Consider the following 18,463-nt stretch of genomic DNA (forward strand, 5'->3'; position numbering starts at 1 on the left):
TCGGCGCGCGCCGGGCCCGGCCACGCGTGGCCGCCTGTGCAGCCCGCTCTCAGTCCCGGGGAAGACGGAAACCAAGTCGTTCCGAGCAAGCTTGACTCCCGGAGAACCTAAGCGGAGGCAGCGCGGCGGCCCCGGAGTCCCCGGTGGTCTCACGCCCTTCACCCGGGTGCTCGGGACGGCTTCTGTTCCTGCGCCTCCCTCCCGGGGGTCTGCGCACCCCCCCCGTCACTCCCGGAGAGCGGATCCAGTCCCGGGGTCCCACCCCCTGTCACTCCCCGAGAGTGAATCCAGAGCGGATCCAGTCCCGGGGTCTCCCTCCCGTCACTCCCCGAGAGCGGATCCAGAGCCGGCCCAGTCCCGGGCCCCCATCACTCCCCCCCCCCCCCCCCCGGAGAGCTGATCCAGCCCCGGGGTCCCCTCCCCCGTCACTCCCCGAGAGCGATCCCGGAGTTACCCCCCTCACTCCCTGAGTGGACCCAGTCCCGGGGTCCCCCCCTCACTCCCTGAGTGGATCCAGTCCTGGGGTTCCCCCCTCCCCCACTCCCTGAGAGCGGATCTGTCCCAGGGCCTGGCTCCCCCTCCTTCCCCCGCCACACACACACTTGGAAGCCGCTTCCTCAGGAGCCCATGGCCTAACTCTACCCCAAGGTTATTTGGTTGACAGTAAAACACCGTTCAATACTGTTGTTTTGTTTTGTTTCTTTGGTCGGTGGTGGGGCTTGAACTCTGGGCCTGGGCGCTGTCCCTGCGCTCTTCAGCTCAAGGCGGTTAGAGATTAGATCTCAGGGACTTTCCTGCGGGGGGGGGGGGCTCGCTTTGAACCCTGATCCTCAGATCTCAGCCTCCTGAGTAGCTCGGATTGCAGGCGTGAGCCACCAGCGCCCGGCTGGTGCACACAGACATCAGGTGAGCCTCCAAAGACCGCAGACTGCCTGACACAGGCAGGGCAGCCCCCCCCCCCGGCCTGGCTGTAAACAGGCCATCCTGGGCCCCAGCGTAAAGCCCCCCAGCTCCCTAGGCCTAAGGGCTTTTCCATTAACCTCTGCCTCCTTGCTCCGACCCCATAAAAATCCAACTTCTGCACAGTCTCCAAGCCTCACTGCGGTACGTCAACAAACCATCCTAGCCTGATGGAAATCGAGTCCAGCCTGTTTTCTTCCTTTCTCCTCCAGTTTAACATTAACAACCGTTTTAGACACTGGATAACAAACATTGGTGAACTCTTAATGGCCGTGTTTTACCCAGGCTGGGGGGGGCACTTCTCAGTAGCCCAGCAGGGGTACCAACAATCTGGGTGCAAACACCGCTGCCACCATTCCCCTTCTGACCAACAGACTTTAGCTTGCTTTTTTTTTTTCTCTTTTTCTTTCATGTGTGGTGTGTGTGTGTGTGTGTGTGTGTGTGTGTGTGTGTGTGTATGTGTTTGAGAGAGAGACAGAGACAGAGAGAGAGACTGTACTGGGACTCAAACTTCACTGCTAGGCAAGTGCTGTACCCTTTGAGCCCATGGGAGTGTGGGAGTCGTGATGGCCGTAGGAGGAGAGGTGGCGGCAGAGTTCCAGAGAGTGACTAGGAGTGGCAAAGACAACAATGGCCCTGTAGAACTGGAGATGAGAAAGTGTAGTCCTAGTTACTGGAAGCATCCCAGGGAGGTATCAGCCTTAAGAACCAAGGGTTTGCAGGGTGCACTTGCCTCATGCTCTTAATCATAGCTACTCAGGAGGCTGAGATTTGAGGATCAGGATTCAGAGCCAACCCTGGCAAAGTCTCCATGAGACTCCTATCTTCAGCTAACAGTGGAAAACTGTGGCTCAAGTGGTAGAGCACTGAACGGCTCAGGGGCAGCGCCCAGCCCCCACAAACAACAATAACAACAAAACAGTCAAGGGTCTCAGATACTCTAGACCTGTGAACTCTTTAACACTGGCCACTGTGAAGCTGAACGTCCTAATACAGGAGGTCTGTTTAAGAACATTAGCAGTACTGTCTGCTACCACCACCTGCTGGTTGCTAGTTGCTACTGCTGGAAGCTGAGGATTATAATAGCTGCCGAATTCCAGGCTTGATGAGTGTAGCCCAGAGAAGAAACTCTCCAACTAAAGCCTGGAGCAATAGGCCCCAAATTGTCAGGGCTTGGAATTGTAAGTGTCCTGAGTCGGCTAGTCCAGCCCTTAGGCATTAGGAACTCAAGGGCCCAGGACTACTAACACTAGACCTCCTCTTTGACTACCCACAATTCTTATCTGAGTAGAGCAAAAAGAAGTCCAGCAGTCTGACCAAATGTCATCTCAAAGAGGCATTCAGCCTTTTCAATTTCCCTAAGTAGAACAGAATACCTACACCATTCTCAAACCCATGGCCTTCTTCAGGACATCAGTAGTAGTGTATTTATTTTGTGTCAGAATTTCCCACTAACAGATCTGCTCTATTCACTGTTTCCTGACGTGTCTGGCTCAGTGACTTTGTGCACTGGAAGGACAGGCGATGAAGAAATATTGGTTGGGGTTGAGTATAGCTCAGTGGTTGAGTGTTTAGTATGCGAAAGGCCCAGAACTGCAAAAAGAAAATCCATCCCAAATCAATTTCTCTTATCATGCGATGGAATGTAGGAGTTTAGCAGAAACTTACCAAGCCATCTTGAGTTCTAAATGTGGTTGGTTTTCCCATACATAGTTTTCCAGTATCCTATAGCTAACAAAACTATTACCAAAGTTATAGGTCAGAGGCCTGACTTTGGGGAGTCTTACCAACCTCAGTCCATCACTATTCCCAGCCTCTTTCCCATATTATCTTGTGTATGGACTGATTTTACTGTTGTCTTTTGTATCTGGCTTCTCTCACTTGATATAATGCTTTGGAGATTTAGCTAGGACTTTATGAAAATCCCAAAACATTTATATTAAATTTATTTAGTCAGCAATCAATGAAAATTTTAGTGGATTCACATCCTACCCAGCACTTGGGTTTGCATGTCTGCCCACCAGCCTTTCTTTCTTTCTTTTTTCCGTGTGTGTGTGTGCGTGTGTGTCTGTGTGTGTGTACACGTGTGTGTATGTGTGTGTGTGTGCCAGCTAAGGATCTTAGAAGAAATTTACACAGACCATCCCAAATCACCGAGATACTCTGGCTCATTCTTTTTAAATGACCCAAAGTAAACTTAACCTTATTATAATGTTAAATTGTACCAAAGGTGCTAGTGTTCATCCTGTTAGACCACGATTAGGACACTGAATTGAGCATGCACAGGAATGTGCCTACCACTACCCTTGCTGGTGCACCTTTCCTATCTACACACATGTAAGTTTACCTAACAAAATCCCTGATCTTTTCATTCAAGGCCACAGCTCTTCTTCCTTGACCAGTAATAAATCATTACTGCCTGGCTGATTCTAGGCCTCTTAAACAACATTCTCCTCCAGAGAGGATTTTTTTTTTTTGGGTCCAGTCGTGGGCCTGAACTCTGAGCCTGGGCGCTGTCCCTCAAGCTTTTCAGCTCAAGGCTAGCGCTCTACCACTTGAGCCACAGCATCACTTCTGGCCTTTTTTTTGGCTTATGGGTGCTGAGGAATCGAACCCAGGGCCTCAAGCATGCAAGGCAAGGGCTTTACCACTGAGCCACCTTCCCAGCCCCTCCAGAGAGGAATTTTTTTTTTTTTGTTGCCGGTCGTGGGGCCTGAACTCTAGAACTGGGCGCTGTCCCTCAGCTCTTCAGCTCAAGGCTAGCGCTCTACCACTTGAGCCACAGCACCACTTCTGGCTTTTTTCCGCTTATGTGGTGCTGAGGAATCAAACCCAGGGCCTCATGCATGCAAGGCAAGCACTCTACCACTGAGCCACCTTCCCAGGCCCTCCAGAGAGGATTTGAATAGATTTGAATAGCTAGTCTTCTCAGGAGATAATTTTCTCTCTCAAATAATCCGGTACTCTGCATACACACACACACACACACATATATATGTATGTATGAGCTTGAACTCAGGGCCTGGGCACTGTCCTTGAACTTCTTTTGCTTAAGGCTAGCACTCTACTACTTGAGCCACAGCACCACTTCTGGCTTTTTCTGTATATGTGGTACTGAAGAATCGAACCCAGGGCTTCATGCATGCTAGGCAAGCACTCTTCCACTAAGTCACATTCTCAGTCCTGCATTTTTTTTTAAGATATTTATTTTTGCTTATGTGGTGCTGAGGAATCGAACCCAGGGCCTCATGCATGCAAGGCAAGCGCTCTACCACTGAGCCACCTTCCCAGCCCCAGTCCTGCATTTTTTTAAAGAACTTGATTAGTAAGAGTTTGCCCCAAAAAAGTCTTACCAGAAAAACGGCACTGACAAGTCAGGTTCTGAGCTTTAGAAAAGGGGTGGCAGTGATTTCCCTCATTTAACATTGCAGTGGGGCAGGTAGCTCTGTTTAGGCTATACCTTCTGAAAGAAAGTCTACCAGCAAACACCCAGGCTATTCTAAGTAGAAGTAATCTGTATCTAATCACTACCCTGCAACATCTTTGATGGTCATTAGGAGAGGCCACAGGCTATTTGCAAATTGTGCCACTTCTAACTCGGAACTGGTTCAAAGCTCCTGTGTTCAGTGAGTACATTTCCATTTCTTCAGGGTTCTGCGTTTCCATAGGCTTTCTCTTGTGACCCATTCAGTTCTATCTTTTCCTGTTCTTATCAATTCATTGCTCCTGGGACTGGGGATGTGGTAGAGTTCATGCTTAATACACACCATGCCCTGGGGGCCATCCCTTTTCCTCTTAAAAGGGCAGGGAACTCATTGTTTCAGATGGTCCCTTGTCTGTGCGGCAGGGCCGGTGAATTTTGTAAAGAGGAGGTGCGGAGCCAGGTACCCTAGTTTTCAAAGGTGGCCCTAGTTTTCAAGAGTGGCCGTTGCTGGGTCCTGTCTTCCCAGAACTGGTTTAGAAAGATACCCATGACCCTGCTAATGATTTGGTAAAGGAAAAGAAGCTAACCTTCCTTGTCAGCTTTGTGAATTAACCAGCAAAAAAACTGGTCTGGAGACATGGCTCCTAAGTGTAAGAGTGCCGGCCTTGCAAGTTTGGGTCCTGAATTCAAACTTCAGGACAAAATTTAAAGAAAAGACACAATCCTAGCTACTCAGGAGACTGGGGTCTGAGGATTGCAGTTGGAAGCCAGCCCAGGTGGAGAACTCCAAAACACCCTTTTTTCTTTTTGCCGCTCCTGTTGGCTTGTAGGGAGCATTACTGTCCCTGAGCTGCTTTTGCTCAAGGCTAGCTCTCTATAGCACTTGAGCTGCGGCTCCACTTTCGGCTTCTTTTGAATAGTTAATTGGGGATAAGAGTCTGGCTGGATGGGCTTCTTGCAGTCCTCAGATCTCAGGCTTCAGCGTAGTTAGGATTACAGGTGTGCCTTCCAAGTTCTAAGAAGCTTTTACTCCAATTAACCAGCACAAAGCTGGAAGTGGAAGTGTGGCTTGAGTGGTAGAGTGCCAACTTTGAGCGGTAAAAGCCAAACAAGAGTGCAATGCCCTGAGATCGAGAGAGAAAGAGAGAGAGAGAGAGAAAGAGAGAGAGAGGCCCGAGTTCAAACACAAACACAAACACAAACACAAACACACACACACACACAGCGAGCAAGGCCTTGAGTTCTAGCACTCAGGAGGAGGGGGAGGAGCGAGCAGCCCAGAACGCAGTGGAATCAGAATGCGCACCAACGGCACTGCTGCAGCCTGATTGGCTCTGCTCTAATCTCCTGTACTTTAGAGCCAAGATTTTGCTGAAAAGCATTTCCAGCCCGGCCAAGGTTCCCGGGTCTCTCACCAGCGGGCCGCAGCCCCCACGCTCCCTCCCAGCGGGGAGGAGCAGTGGGAAGGGGGAGTGGCAGGGGACGGAGGAGGGCGGGCGCCGTGGGGGGCGGGGCATGGGCGGGACCGGGCACGACCAATGGGCGCCCTCCGGCAGGGGGCGGGGCATGGGCGGGGCCGGGGCCGGCCAATGCGCGCTCTCTGGAAGGGGGCGGGGCTCTATTTCAGCGGCGCCCCGGCGCCGCCGCGGGGTTCCGGGCGCGGCCTTGGGGATGTGGCGTTCGGCCCGCGCGCTGAGGGTGCGCGCCGTGAAGTGCCGCGCGTTTCCCGAACCCCGGAGCGGGCCTGTCGCCTTCATGTCCACCCTGCTGATCCACCAGCCCCAGTTTGCTTGGCTCAAGGAGCTGGGGCTGGGCGAGGAAAACGAGGGCGTGTACAACGGGAGCTGGGGCGGTCGGGGAGAGGTAGGGGCGCCCGGGTTCGCACCCGCGGCCGGACTCGGCTGGTGCCCCTTGGGGGGGGTGCAGAGCCCGACCAGAAGCTTCCAGGCTCCGCGGCGCCCGGTTTCTGATCAGTGAAACACCCCCGCTTTCTTGGGTGTTTTCTGTCTGTGGGGCGCGGGCAGCGCACGCCTGTAACCCTAGCTGTTCGGGAGGCTGAGACCTGAGGATCACGGTGTGAAGCCAGCCTGGGCAGGAGAGTCTGTAACACTCCTACCTTTCATTAGCCAGCGAAACTCTGGAAGTGGAGCCGGGCTCCAGTGGTAGGGCGTAGGCCTTGAGCATGAAAAGGTAAGGGACAGTGTCTAGGCCCTGGGTTCAAGACCCAGTACTGGCACAAAGAAAAAAAAAGTTACATACTGAATCTGCTTTGTTGGAGGAAGTATGGCGGTATGGTTTTCTGTGATTGTAGGAGATATAAGTGATTTTAAATGTTTCACAGACGTGGAACTAGAAGTTTCATCCTGTTTTTCTTGTGGCTTTTTATTATTATTATTATTGCTTTTTAAACTCTGGGCTTCCTGCGTCCTAGGCCACATGCAGGACCACTTGAGTCACTCCGCAGTCCTTTTGCTTTTAGTTTATTTTTCAGGTAGGTCTTGCGCATTTCTGTGGTACAGCCTTTTGCCACAATCCACCTGCCTCTGCCTCCTGAGCAGCTGGATTCTAGGTACAGGCTACAGGGTCTGGCTTTATTTGTTCAAATAACCGGTTACATTAGGGCTTTTTTTTTTTTTTTTTTTTTGTATATAGCTGATACTTAGGTGGAAAAAGTAGATCCTCCAGAAAGGTGGTTCCTAATGTTTAGGTTAGAAGTCAAAGACCTGTAGGGGTTTAATTATAATAGTAGTTAATGGAAATGTTTCTCATTTAAACTTGTATTTCATTTTTTGTTTTCCTTCTGTTTTCTTCTCCCTGTTTGTATGGTTCTCTCAATTTGGAGAGGATTATTATTTCTGTGTATAATATTTTCTTTTTTTATTGTGAAAATACTGTACAGAGGGGTTACAATTACATGGGCAAGATAATGTATTTCTGTGTATAATAGTTTCTATCTTTTTTCAGGTTATTACAACCTATTGTCCTGCTAACAATGAGCCAATAGCAAGAGTTCGACAGGTGAGTTTTTAAAATTCTAACTGCTCTCAGGAAGTTTGTGTCACTCAAGAGTAATACAAGCCTGGCACTTGTGGCTCACATCTGTAATCCTAGTTACTCAGGAGACTGAGATCTGAGGATCATGGTTCAAGTCAGCCTGGACAGCAAAATCTGTGAGGCTCTTATCTTACCAGAAAACTGGTAGTGGTGCTGTGGCTCAAAGTGGTAACACACTAGTGTTGAGCATAAAAAGGTAAGGGACAGTATCTAGGCACTGAACTCAAGCCTCATAACTGAAAAAAAAGTAATATAGATACATCTAAATGCAGAGTAGTCTCTTTTTAAAGTGCTCTACCACTTGAGCTTAGTCACTAGCACTGTTGCTTTTATTTTTTATTTATTTTGTCTGTTTTTTGTTTTTGTTTTTTGGTCAGTCATGGAGCTTGAACTCAGGGTCTGGGCTCTGTCTCTGAACTCTTTTGCTCAAGGCTAGATTGAGGCCCAGATTCACTTCTGGTTTTCTAGTGGTTAATTGGAGATAAGAGTCTCTTGGACTTTCTGCGTGGGCTGGCTTTTTACCTCACTCCTCAGATCTCATGATCCTCAGGTCTTAACCTCCTGAGTAACTAGGATTAAAGGCATGAGCCACCAGTGCCCAGCTTTATAGTGTCTTTGAAGTAGGGTCTCTTTACCTTTTGCCTAGTCTGACTTTGAATTTATTATCCTCCTGCTTCTGCCTACCAAGTAGCTGGAATTACAGATATTCATTACCACATAGGGATGGGAGTCTTGCTATCTTTTTGCCCAGGCAAAAAGATCCTCATCTCCTCCTCTTGAGTAGTTGGGAGTTAAAGTGTGAGCCTTTGTGCTGAGCTAGAGGTTCTACTTTTCTAATGCAGATCAGGTATCTTCCTAGGGGAAGCTAGTAGAACTTGCTTTGAAAAGCAAGGTTTTAAAGCCCAGCAGCATTCCATCCTGCTGGGATTGCTCAAGGCGAGCGCTCTACCACTTGAGCCACAATGCCACTTCCGGTTTTCTAGTGGTTTATTGGAGATAAGAGTCTCACGGAATTTCCTGCCTGGGCTGGCTTTGGACCACAATCCTCAGATCTCAGCCTCCTGAGTGGCTGGGATTACAGGTGTGAGCCACCAGCGCCTGGATATAGCCAGATTTTCTATTAATTTATTTATTTGCAGCACTGGGGATGGAACCCAGGATTTTGCCCATTCTAGGAAAACCCTCTGCTATTTAGATCCCCAGCCCCAAGATAATTTTTAGAAATAGAGATATTTTTCACGTTTCTGGAAGTAGATCATCCATTTTTAATTCCTTTTCGTTTTCCCTAATTCTGAATTTAGGCCAGTATGGCAGACTATGAAGAAACTGTGAAGAAAGCAAGAGAGGCTTGGAAAGTCTGGGCAGATGTAAGTGTGGCCTGTGTGGTGGGAAGCTCAGGAGGGTCACCTGTGACAGCTGTGAGAAGATGGATTGTACACTAGGCACTGTGCCTCATGCTTGTAGACTTAGCTACTCAGGAGGCTGAGATCTGAGGATTGAGGTGTGAAGCCAGTGCAAGTAGGAAAGTCTGTAACAGTCTTTTTTGCTTTGATTTCTTTTTTTTTTTGGGGGGGGGTCCGGTCATGGGCCTGAACTCTGGGCCTGGGCGCTGTCCCTTAGCTCTTCAGCTCAAGGCTAGCACTCTACCACTTGAGCCACAGCACCACTTCTGGCTTTTTTCTTTTTGCTTATGTGGTGCTGAGGAATCGAACCCAGGGCCTCAGGCATGCAAGGCAAGTGCTCTACCACTGAGCTACCTTCCCAGCCCCTCTATAACAGTCTTAACTCCAACTGACTAGCAAAAAGCTAGAAGTGGAGCTGTGGTACATGGGGTAGAGCATCAACCTTGAGTGAAAAAGCTAAGACACAGTGTCCAGGCTCTGAGTTTAAGCTCTAGTACTCTCTCTCTCTCTCTCTCTCTCTCTCTCACACACACACACACACACACACACACACACACACGACACACATGCGACATTGTTGAAATGTGCACTGCTTAGAGCTGTGATCAATTTCTACCTGTTTTTGGGCTTGTGTCTTTCCTGGGTTTGACATCCAATGCATGGGTTATTGTTAATGGGTTAGAACTCTGTCCTGGTGGCATATAAGCTGCAGGTATGAACACCTTATACTCCAATTAAGTTATAGTAGAGTACATAGAATGGAGAAATACCTATTTGTTCTTCCTTCCCCCTCCAGATTTACCTGGGGGGGGTGTCTATAGAAGGCCATGTGCCTTTCTCAGGAACAGGGCCCCCATGGTTTGTGAGGCACAGTCTCCCCCCTTGATCTCTGAATCTCCCTCAGGAGATAAAATGCGGAAATGTGGACTCTGCGGCTGGCACTGGGCTGGGTTCTGATCTGTCAGTGAGGTGGGGGGCAGCCCTCTTGGAGCGACAGTAACAGAGAGCAGAGAAGGCCTGGATTTCCCAGTCTCCCTTTGCCTTCCATCCTCGGAATGGTCAAAGTGAGGCTGGGGCTGTTGTGAGGATCGAATCACTGACAGATTATTGCAAGTGCTAACAGTAGAGCCCACGGTGTGCAAGGTTCAGTGTGGGGCAGAACTAAGTGCTGCAGGATTTGCGAAACACTTTGAGCCCAGTGTTTTCTCTGAGTCAATGATTACAAGGGGGCTAGAAGTGGGGTGGTAGGAAGAGAAGACTCTCCAGAGAGCCCTGCGCTGGATGTAGACTCCGCTTAGCCAAGACTGTCCTGGGCAGAGCAGGGATTACACCCTTCCTCCTCTTTAATTCTGAGTTCTGCTGTCCACAAGGAAAAGTGTTCTTTCTACAGTGCAGCAATGTGGAGATGATAGCTCATCTACCTGGGCAGAGGATTGTGTGCAGAGCAGTGTCACTTATTACTTAGGAAATTTTCTTTCTCAAGCTGGGCACTGTGGCCCATTCCTATAATCCTGTCTACTCAGGAGGCTGAACTCTAAGGATCAAGGTTTGAAGTCAGACCAGGCTAGAAAGCCTGTGAGATTCCTATCTTCAATTAATCACCAAAAAACTGGAAGTGGAGGTATGGCTTAAGTGGTGGAACTCCAGCTGTGAATGAAGAAGAAAAGGGACAGCATCCAGGCCCTGAGTTCAAGCACAAATACTAGGACCAATTTTTTTTTTCTTTTTGGTCACTTGTGGGGCTTGAACTCTGGGCCTGGGCGCTGTCCCTTAGTGGCTAAGTGCTCTACCATTTGAACTAGCACCACTTCCATTTTTCTGCTTATGTGGTGCTGAGGAATCGAACCCAGGGTCATGCATGCAAGGCAAGTGCTCTACCACTGAGCCACCTTCCCAGCCCCCTAGGACCAATTTTTTTAAAAAAATGTTCTTACATAAAAGTAATGCATTATCTCTTGTTTAAGAATAAGAAAGGATCTGGGTGTTGGTTGCTCACACCTTTAATCCTAGTTACTCAAGAGGCTGAGGTCTGAGGATCCGAGTTTGAAGACAGTCTGGGAAGAAAAGTGAGTAGAAAAGAAAAGTGAATGTGGGAGGCTCTGAGTTCAAACCTCATTTCTGATTCACACAAAATAAATAGGTAACAAAAGTTAAATTGGAGGAATGGAAGACAGATGTGGTGGTGCATGCTGGCAATTTCACTAAGAAGAGGTAGAAAGATCTAGAGTTCAAGGTCTGCCTGAGATTATATGCTGAGAATGCTCCTTCCCCCACCTCCCCAAAAAAGAGGTCTAGAGAGGTGGGTGTGTAAGTCAGTGGTGGAGTACTTGTGGAATATGCTCTAGATTCTAGGTTTGAGCCCCAGCACAGTAAGTATCATAATCAAATTAGGTCTCCTTAGCCCCAATCTCTTCAATACAAAATGAGCAAGCTAGGTTTTGGTGCATGCCATTCCTTTGATTAGAATTTGTGTTAAGCAATCAAGTTCAAAGTTTAAGGGAGAGACGGAATTGTTCCTAACCGTGCTTCTGTGGCTGTGGGAAAATAATGTGCATCGCTGTGGTCAGTGATGCAGAGAGGTAGTGGGTTTATACCTCAGACAAGAACTAAGTTGGCTGGGCAGGGTGATACCTTTAATTCCCACAGCAATCTCAGGCAGGAGGATTGCCAGCACCCTAGCTCTTGATCAGTCTAAGCTATGTATTGAGATCTGTCTCAAAAACCAAGCTCAAGTAATCAAAGCAACAACAACAACAAAACAGACAGCTTGTTGCACTCTTAAAGAGGTATTATTCCTTTTGGATTGTCCTGAGTGGGGAAGATTCTTTGTGAGAGCGTTGACTGTGCTAGAGCAAACCAGTTTCATTTAGTTCATTTGAGTTAAATACCACTGATGATTTCACATTGTATCTTGACTAAGATTCTGACTCCTTAAAATCATCTAGCTATCCATACACTGGCTCTCCCGTCAGACTGCTTTCAAAGAAGTCTTTTCCATTAGAAGCATGTTCCTATGGTTGACTTTTTCCATCCTTCAGGCCTCAAGTCTACTTTCTCACCTTAGTGATATTCTCTGTCTCTTGTCTTGCTTTTTTCTGAGTTTCAGTCCCATTGGGTTTCCTTGGTCTTTTCAGCCCTGCTGGCAATTTGTGACTATTTGTGGTTGTTCTAATTCCTTCTATCCCTTCTTCAGAGGTATTAGCTCCTTGGAGGTATCACTTGTAATTGTAGTCTCAGTGTTTAGCATATCACAATCTCTGTTGTGATAAAAAAAAATGTTGTTTGAGGTGATTGTACCTTGTTTTCATCCAATGCCCATCCAGCCTGTTTTAGACATGAATGTACACTTTACGACAGAAACCAAATTTTCTCTCTCTTAGATTCCTGCTCCAAAGCGTGGAGAGATCGTAAGACAGATTGGAGATGCCTTACGAGAGAAGATCCAAGTTCTGGGAAGCTTGGTAAAGTGTTTGTGTATATAAAGAACGCTCTCCAGCCAGGTATCAGTGGCTCATGCCTAAAATCCTCATTACTCAGGAGGCTGATCTGAGGATCCTAGTTTGAAGCCAGCCCAAGCAGGAAAGTCGCAGAGATTCTCACCTCCAGTTAATGAGCTCCAAACTACAAGTGGAGCTGTTGCTCAAGTGTTGAGTGCCAGCCTTGAGTGATAAAGCTAAGGGAGAGTGCCCTGACCCTGAGTTCAAGCCCCAGTACTGGTACAAAAATTACATAAAGAGATAGACAAATAAGAAATAAGAAGGTCAAGTATTTCTGTGTAGAAGATGGTGAATTTTTAAGAAATGCAATTTGTAAATTTCAAAAATTCTTCCTTTAGGGTTAAAAGTGGCTGAAGTGGTAGAGCTTCTGCCTAACAAGCATGAAGCCCTGAATTCAAACCCCAGTATGACAACAAAAAATCCTGTTTTAGAGGAAAGATTGAAATAGATAGGAAAACGTGAAGAAAAGTATATGGTTTTAAAATTCTTCAGAAAGTAAGAATAGACTTTTCTTCTTGGTTTATTGCTCTCACAAAATGGTCAATCACAAATCAATGTTTTACTTTGCACTTAGGTGTCCTTGGAGATGGGCAAGATCTTAGTGGAAGGTGTGGGGGAGGTTCAGGAGTACGTGGACGTTTGTGACTATGCCGTGGGCTTGTCCAGGATGATTGGAGGACCCATCCTACCTTCAGAAAGTAAGCCGGGAAGCTGGGATAGCCAAGAGCTTCGTGCTAATACAGAGAACTGCAAAAATGCTGTGGCTGCGAAGTTTCGCAAAAGAGGAGTTGTAACTGAGATAAAATAAATGAAAATACCTTCACTTCTTTTTTGTATGTGTCAGCATCAGAGCTTGAGCTCACCTGGCTAGCTTACTCTTATACTTACTTGGCTAGTTTGTTCAGCTTGCTACTCTACCACTTGAGCTACACCTTTGGTGTGGGTTTTTGCTGGCTAATTGGAAATAGTCTTTTGAGCTTTTCAAACAGGGCTGGCTTAAACAGCAGTACTTCAGATAGCTAGGATTATAGGTGCTAGAAACCAGTCCCTGGCTGAAAATAACTTTATTTTCTAAGAAAGCAAAGTAAGACATCAGATAAAGAATCATCGTTATTTTGCTTTAAAGATAATAGTTTTGGGAAATCTGTGGGTATCATACTTTTTTAACCATTTAGAAAACAATCAGAAAGTACACTCTCAAAGAGCCTTACCCTGAAAGCAAATTTTAAGTGTCTTAAGTAAATAATCTAAAATGTAATAGAGGTTTATGAGCAAATTGTTTATTTCAGCCTCCAGAGAGATTAGAAATGACTTAAGTGCTAAACTAGCAGGGAAACATTAAGCTAATTCTAGTAGGCTATTAGCATGTCTTAAATGTTTATAAAAGTTATATATCCCTTAAGGATGGAGGCATGGCTCAAGTGGTAGAGACAGAGTCTTGCTATGTGGCCCAGACTGGTCCCAAATTTATGATCATTGGACTTCTGGAGTGTGCACTACCACACCTGACTCATTCAAAAAATCATCTATGCAGATATTTGGGGATAACTTGGACTTCAGTAAATGTTGCAGACTGTATTCCAGGCTGTCTAATAGGTGATAATGTGGAATAGATGATAACATGGTCCGTAAGGTATAGTCTCCAGCCTCAGAATTCCTAAGCTTGAAAACAAGTCCCTTGTGTTTTGAGCAGGAGATCACGCTTGAGCATGGCAGGTGCTCTGCAGGTGGAGGGTAGGAGGTGATCATATAGGGTGTCCTTACCCCAGTCTGCATGCGCTTGCAGGAAGGACCACTTAAGTGAGATAACCAAACTGAAGACCTCAAGAGATCACAAATTGGGACTGGGGTGAGGGGTTGCTTCCAATAGGGAAGAAACCTGTTTAAAAGTGTAAGATGGGGCCTGGGCACTGGTGGCACACTCCTGTAGTACTAGCTGCTTAAGAGGCTGAGATCTGAGGATGGTGGTTCGAAGCCAGCCTGGGTAGGCTTTGACTCTTATCTACAGTTAACCAGCAAAAAGCCAGAAGTGGAGATGGGGCTTAAGTGGTAGAGTGCAAGCCTTGAACACAAAAGCCCAGGCCCTAAGTTCTTCCCCAGAACTAACACACACACACACACACACACACACACACACACACACACACACACACACACAGATGGGAGAGTTTGGCTTATCTGGGCCATTGGGCCATCTTGGTTCAGTACATCTGGAAGGTGCAGTACAGGGGCAGGGAACTGGAGGAGTTTGAACTTCATCCAGAGTGCTTACAGTATTGATCCAGAGAGCAGAGGGTTATAAACAAAGGGAGAGAGGTCAGCAAGGCAGAAGGGCAAGGACAGGAGAGAGGAGGAAGGCCCTGCCTAGCTGCAGGGACCTGGGAGTGTGGTGCGTCACCTGGCACATTCCCCAGGCCTAGGTAACAACATGAATGTGGCCAGAGGGCTGATGGCTGTGCCAGGCAGTGGAGCTGGGGCTTTCGCCTGAGTCTGTGCACAGACAGCCTTTGTTCTGGTTCTCCGTTCCATCTGCCTTCGATTAAAAGAAGACTATGTGGGATTAAGGTTGACTTTAAAGTTTATTATTACAATCGATTTCTATTTCTATTTTCTCTTTCTGTTTCTTTTTGGTGACCCTGGGGACCAAACCTAGGCTGTTTCACATGCAAGACAAGGGCTCTACCACTGAGCTATGTTCCCCAGCCCCTATAGTTTTAATTTTCTCATCGTGAGTATAAGTAGAAGCTCATTCATTCACTGTAAGGCTGAGGAGACACCTTATCTTACGTTGAGAGAGCTTGGCCCAGTGTCTCATCAGGTAACACAAAGAGTGCCACTGTGACAGTCGGGACTTGTGTGCAGTCACATCTCTTAGATGCCCCTGACTAATGGGACGTTTCCTTGTCTCCCAGCTGGGAGACTTATCTATGTAGCTCCTGTGAGATTCAGAAGCACAATGATTATCATTGTGGTTGACAATAAACAATTCTGTTTTACCTTAAAATTGTCCATGTCCTACAGCTGTGTAAGTGGTCACTGGAAAGCACTTGGCATCCTCTTGGTCTAGAGTATGTACTGTTGCTTTAAAGATGATTCCAGACTTGGTTCTTAATTACCTTTGTTGGCATTGAGCATGCTCTGTGTCCCCCCATCCTCAGGACCTGGCCACGCCCTCATCGAGCAGTGGAATCCTTTAGGCCTGGTGGGAATCATTACTGCATTCAATTTCCCTGTGGCAGTGTATGGCTGGAACAATGCCATCGCCATGATTGCTGGAAACGTCTGCCTTTGGTAAGTTCTGCTCATTTTCCTACCCAGGGATCAGTATATCACAGTCTCTGTGTATCTGGTTCCTCTACAGATGTACTTTATTTTTATTTATTTGCTTCCTTTGATACAAGGTTTTTCTGTGTAGCCCAGGCTAACCAGGAACTCCAGATTTTCCTATCCTAGCCTCTTGAGTATTGATTGGGATTATAGGCATGTGTCCCCAGGCCTAGCCGGGAATACTGATTTTAAGTGCTGCCCACAGTTGGATAATCTGAAAGTCAATCTGTAAAACAAAGCATAGGCAAAAAGATGAATGGTTTGGCCCCCATTTTCAAAGAAATCCATGCATCCCAACATTTAAATCCAAATGGCTGGTGCTTGATGGATTTCTACTTTACTGCATTGCCGTACTTGGCAGAGGGGAATGTAAGAGTTCCCATATGGCTGCATATGTCATACATCATGAAGATCTGTAGTCCTTACGTCCCAGAGACATTTCTATTCTCTAATTGGACAATTGTCTAATAGGAAGTAATTTTTTTCCCCTCAAGAACATTTTTGCTTCTGCTTGGTAATAAAAGGTATATATAGCCAGGTGCTGGTGACTCACACCTGTAATCCTATCGACTCAGGAGACTGAGATCTGAGGATCGAGATTTGAAGCCAGCCTGGGTAGCAAAGTCTCTGAGACTATCTCCCAATTAACCACCCAATAAAGCTGAAAGTGGAGCTGTGGCTAAAGTGGTACAGCAATAGCCTTTAGCAAAAAGCTCAGGGACAGCACCCAGGCCCTGAGTTCAAGCCCCAGAACACACTCTCTCTTTCTTTCTCTCTCTCTTTTTTTTTTTTTTTTGGTCCAGTCGTGGGCCTGAACACTGTCCCTCAGCTCTTCAGCTCAAGGCTAGTGCTCTACCACTTGAGCCACGGTGCCACTTCTGGCTTTTTTCATTTTGCTTATGTGGTGCTGAGGAATCGAACTCAGGGCCTCAGGCATGCAAGGCAAGCGCTCTACCACTGAGCTACCTTCCCAGCCTCCTCTTTCTTTCTCTCTTTCTCTCTATCTCTCTCTCTCATTCACACGCACACACACACACACACATACACACACATGTATTTATGATTTTCTTCAAGTTGAATTTCTTTTCTTTTGTCTCTTACTATCTGAAGGAAAGGAGCGCCAACGACTTCGCTCACCAGCGTAGCAGTCACTAAGTAAGTACACGTGGCTCTTTGCTAAGTAAGGTATAATCTTGAAAGGATGACTTGATAGGCCTATGGTTTTAATCTGCTGTAAAACTGTCATGTTTATTTAAGGATGGAATTTGTATAACCTTTTCTCCTTTGGTTACAATAACATTTTTATATCATTATGTAGCCTACACAGTTCTTTTCAAGCCATTTATTATTTATTTCTTTGGAAACATTCCAGAGGGTGACTTGGTGTTGTACTTATCTAGGCATTTTTTTAATCACTTGGAAAATAAAAACATCTATAGTGGAGAAGAAAGATTCTAGCAGTTTAGGAGCAGTATTTGTTAATCATCCAATAAATTAATGGTGTTGAGAACAGATTTCTTGCCAGATAGTACTTTTATTGTTGTTGTTTAATTAACAACATAAAAAGAACTGATTATTACCTCGATCCACTGTCACTGATTTGTGTGTATTGAGTTTATTGGTTAAAAAATTATTGGTATTTCTGGGTGTACATGTCTAATGCTTGTAATCTTACTTATGGAGGAGTCTGAAACCTGGAGGATTGCTTTTAGAAGTCAGTCTGTTCAGAAAAGGCCTTGAGACTTTATTTCCAATTAACCAGCACTTTGAGGAAATAAGCCAGTGAGAAAATGCCAGGTCCTGGTACTCACACACACACACACACACACACACACAATTATTACTATTGTATTTCTCCATTTATGAGAGTATAACCTCTGATAACCTAAAAATCAGTGCTATGGGTTATCAATGTGGAATTTAGGGAATACTTGGTGTTGAATGGTCAGCACTCTTGAATTGTTTATAGGGAGCTTATTGCTAACAAGGAATGGAGAACTTTGTTTAACATCATTTTTAACCCATACAAAAATTTTTTTTTTTGGTCCGGTTGTGGGGCCTGAACTCTGGGCCTGGGCGCTGTCCCTCAGCTCAAGGCTAGCACTCTACCATTTGAGCCACAGCGCCACATCCGGCTTTTTTCTTTCTGCTTATGTGGTGCTGAGGAATCGAACCCAGGGCCTCAGAGGCATGCAAGGCAAGCGCTCTACCACTGAGCCACCTTCCCAGCCCCTAACCCATACAAAATTATCAATGCAGGTAGATGGCTGTGGGCAGCTGAAGAAAGCATATGAGGAGCACAGTGTTGCAGGCCTTGGGGGGGGGGGCTGCATGTTCCCAGTCCCTGCATGCAGAAGGATGTGGTCCAGGAGTAGAGTTTGCAGGGCAGTGGCACTGGCCTCCTCTTCAGCCAGTGTTGTCCCGAAGGGGTGGGACTTGAGTTCCTTATTGGTCAAGTGTGGGAGTTACCCTGCCCCAAAGGGGTGGGACTTGAGTTCCTCATTGGTCAAGTGTGGGAGTTACCCTGCCTTCCATGCCCTGTGGCCCACAGAAGCCACAGACAATCTTTTTTTCACAGTTTTAGAAGTTGTATAGGCACCACAAGGGATATGTAGTTACAAGTGTCCCTGAATTCAGGGGGCCTAGAAAATGTGCATTTCCATTTACAGTTCATACATAGTTGTCCTGGTCTGCAATGGAGTTATTTTTACCATCCACCACATTGCTTAAGAAATATGTTTTGTTGTGTATGCTGGTTGGTACTGGGGCTTGAACTCAAGGGCTGGGTGTTGCCCCTT

At 46.7% G+C, this 18,463-nt stretch overlaps 2 protein-coding genes across 2 annotated transcripts in view; one reads left to right on the top strand and one right to left on the bottom strand.

The window, feature by feature from the left end:
• Phax (phosphorylated adaptor for RNA export) overlaps positions 1 to 1,316 on the bottom strand; it is a 36,007-nt gene extending 34,691 nt beyond the window's left edge. The window contains exon 1 of the mRNA XM_013015534.1: positions 1,284 to 1,316. Within this exon, the coding sequence (XP_012870988.1) occupies positions 1,284 to 1,316 (33 nt within the window). The remainder of the gene's footprint in view (positions 1 to 1,283) is intronic.
• A 4,719-nt stretch (positions 1,317 to 6,035) lies between these two features.
• The window catches only part of Aldh7a1 (aldehyde dehydrogenase 7 family, member A1), a 31,738-nt gene continuing 19,310 nt past the window's right edge, over positions 6,036 to 18,463 (top strand). The window contains exons 1-7 of the mRNA XM_013015758.1: positions 6,036 to 6,247; positions 7,349 to 7,402; positions 8,740 to 8,805; positions 12,222 to 12,302; positions 12,913 to 13,036; positions 15,497 to 15,629; positions 16,776 to 16,820. Coding sequence (XP_012871212.1) covers positions 6,056 to 6,247; positions 7,349 to 7,402; positions 8,740 to 8,805; positions 12,222 to 12,302; positions 12,913 to 13,036; positions 15,497 to 15,629; positions 16,776 to 16,820 — 695 coding nt within the window. The 5' untranslated portion in view covers positions 6,036 to 6,055. The remainder of the gene's footprint in view (positions 6,248 to 7,348; positions 7,403 to 8,739; positions 8,806 to 12,221; positions 12,303 to 12,912; positions 13,037 to 15,496; positions 15,630 to 16,775; positions 16,821 to 18,463) is intronic.

The sequence above is a fragment of the Dipodomys ordii genome, unplaced genomic scaffold (genome assembly GCF_000151885.1).
Source record: "Dipodomys ordii isolate 6190 unplaced genomic scaffold, Dord_2.0 Scaffold27, whole genome shotgun sequence".
NCBI lineage: Eukaryota > Metazoa > Chordata > Mammalia > Rodentia > Heteromyidae > Dipodomys > Dipodomys ordii.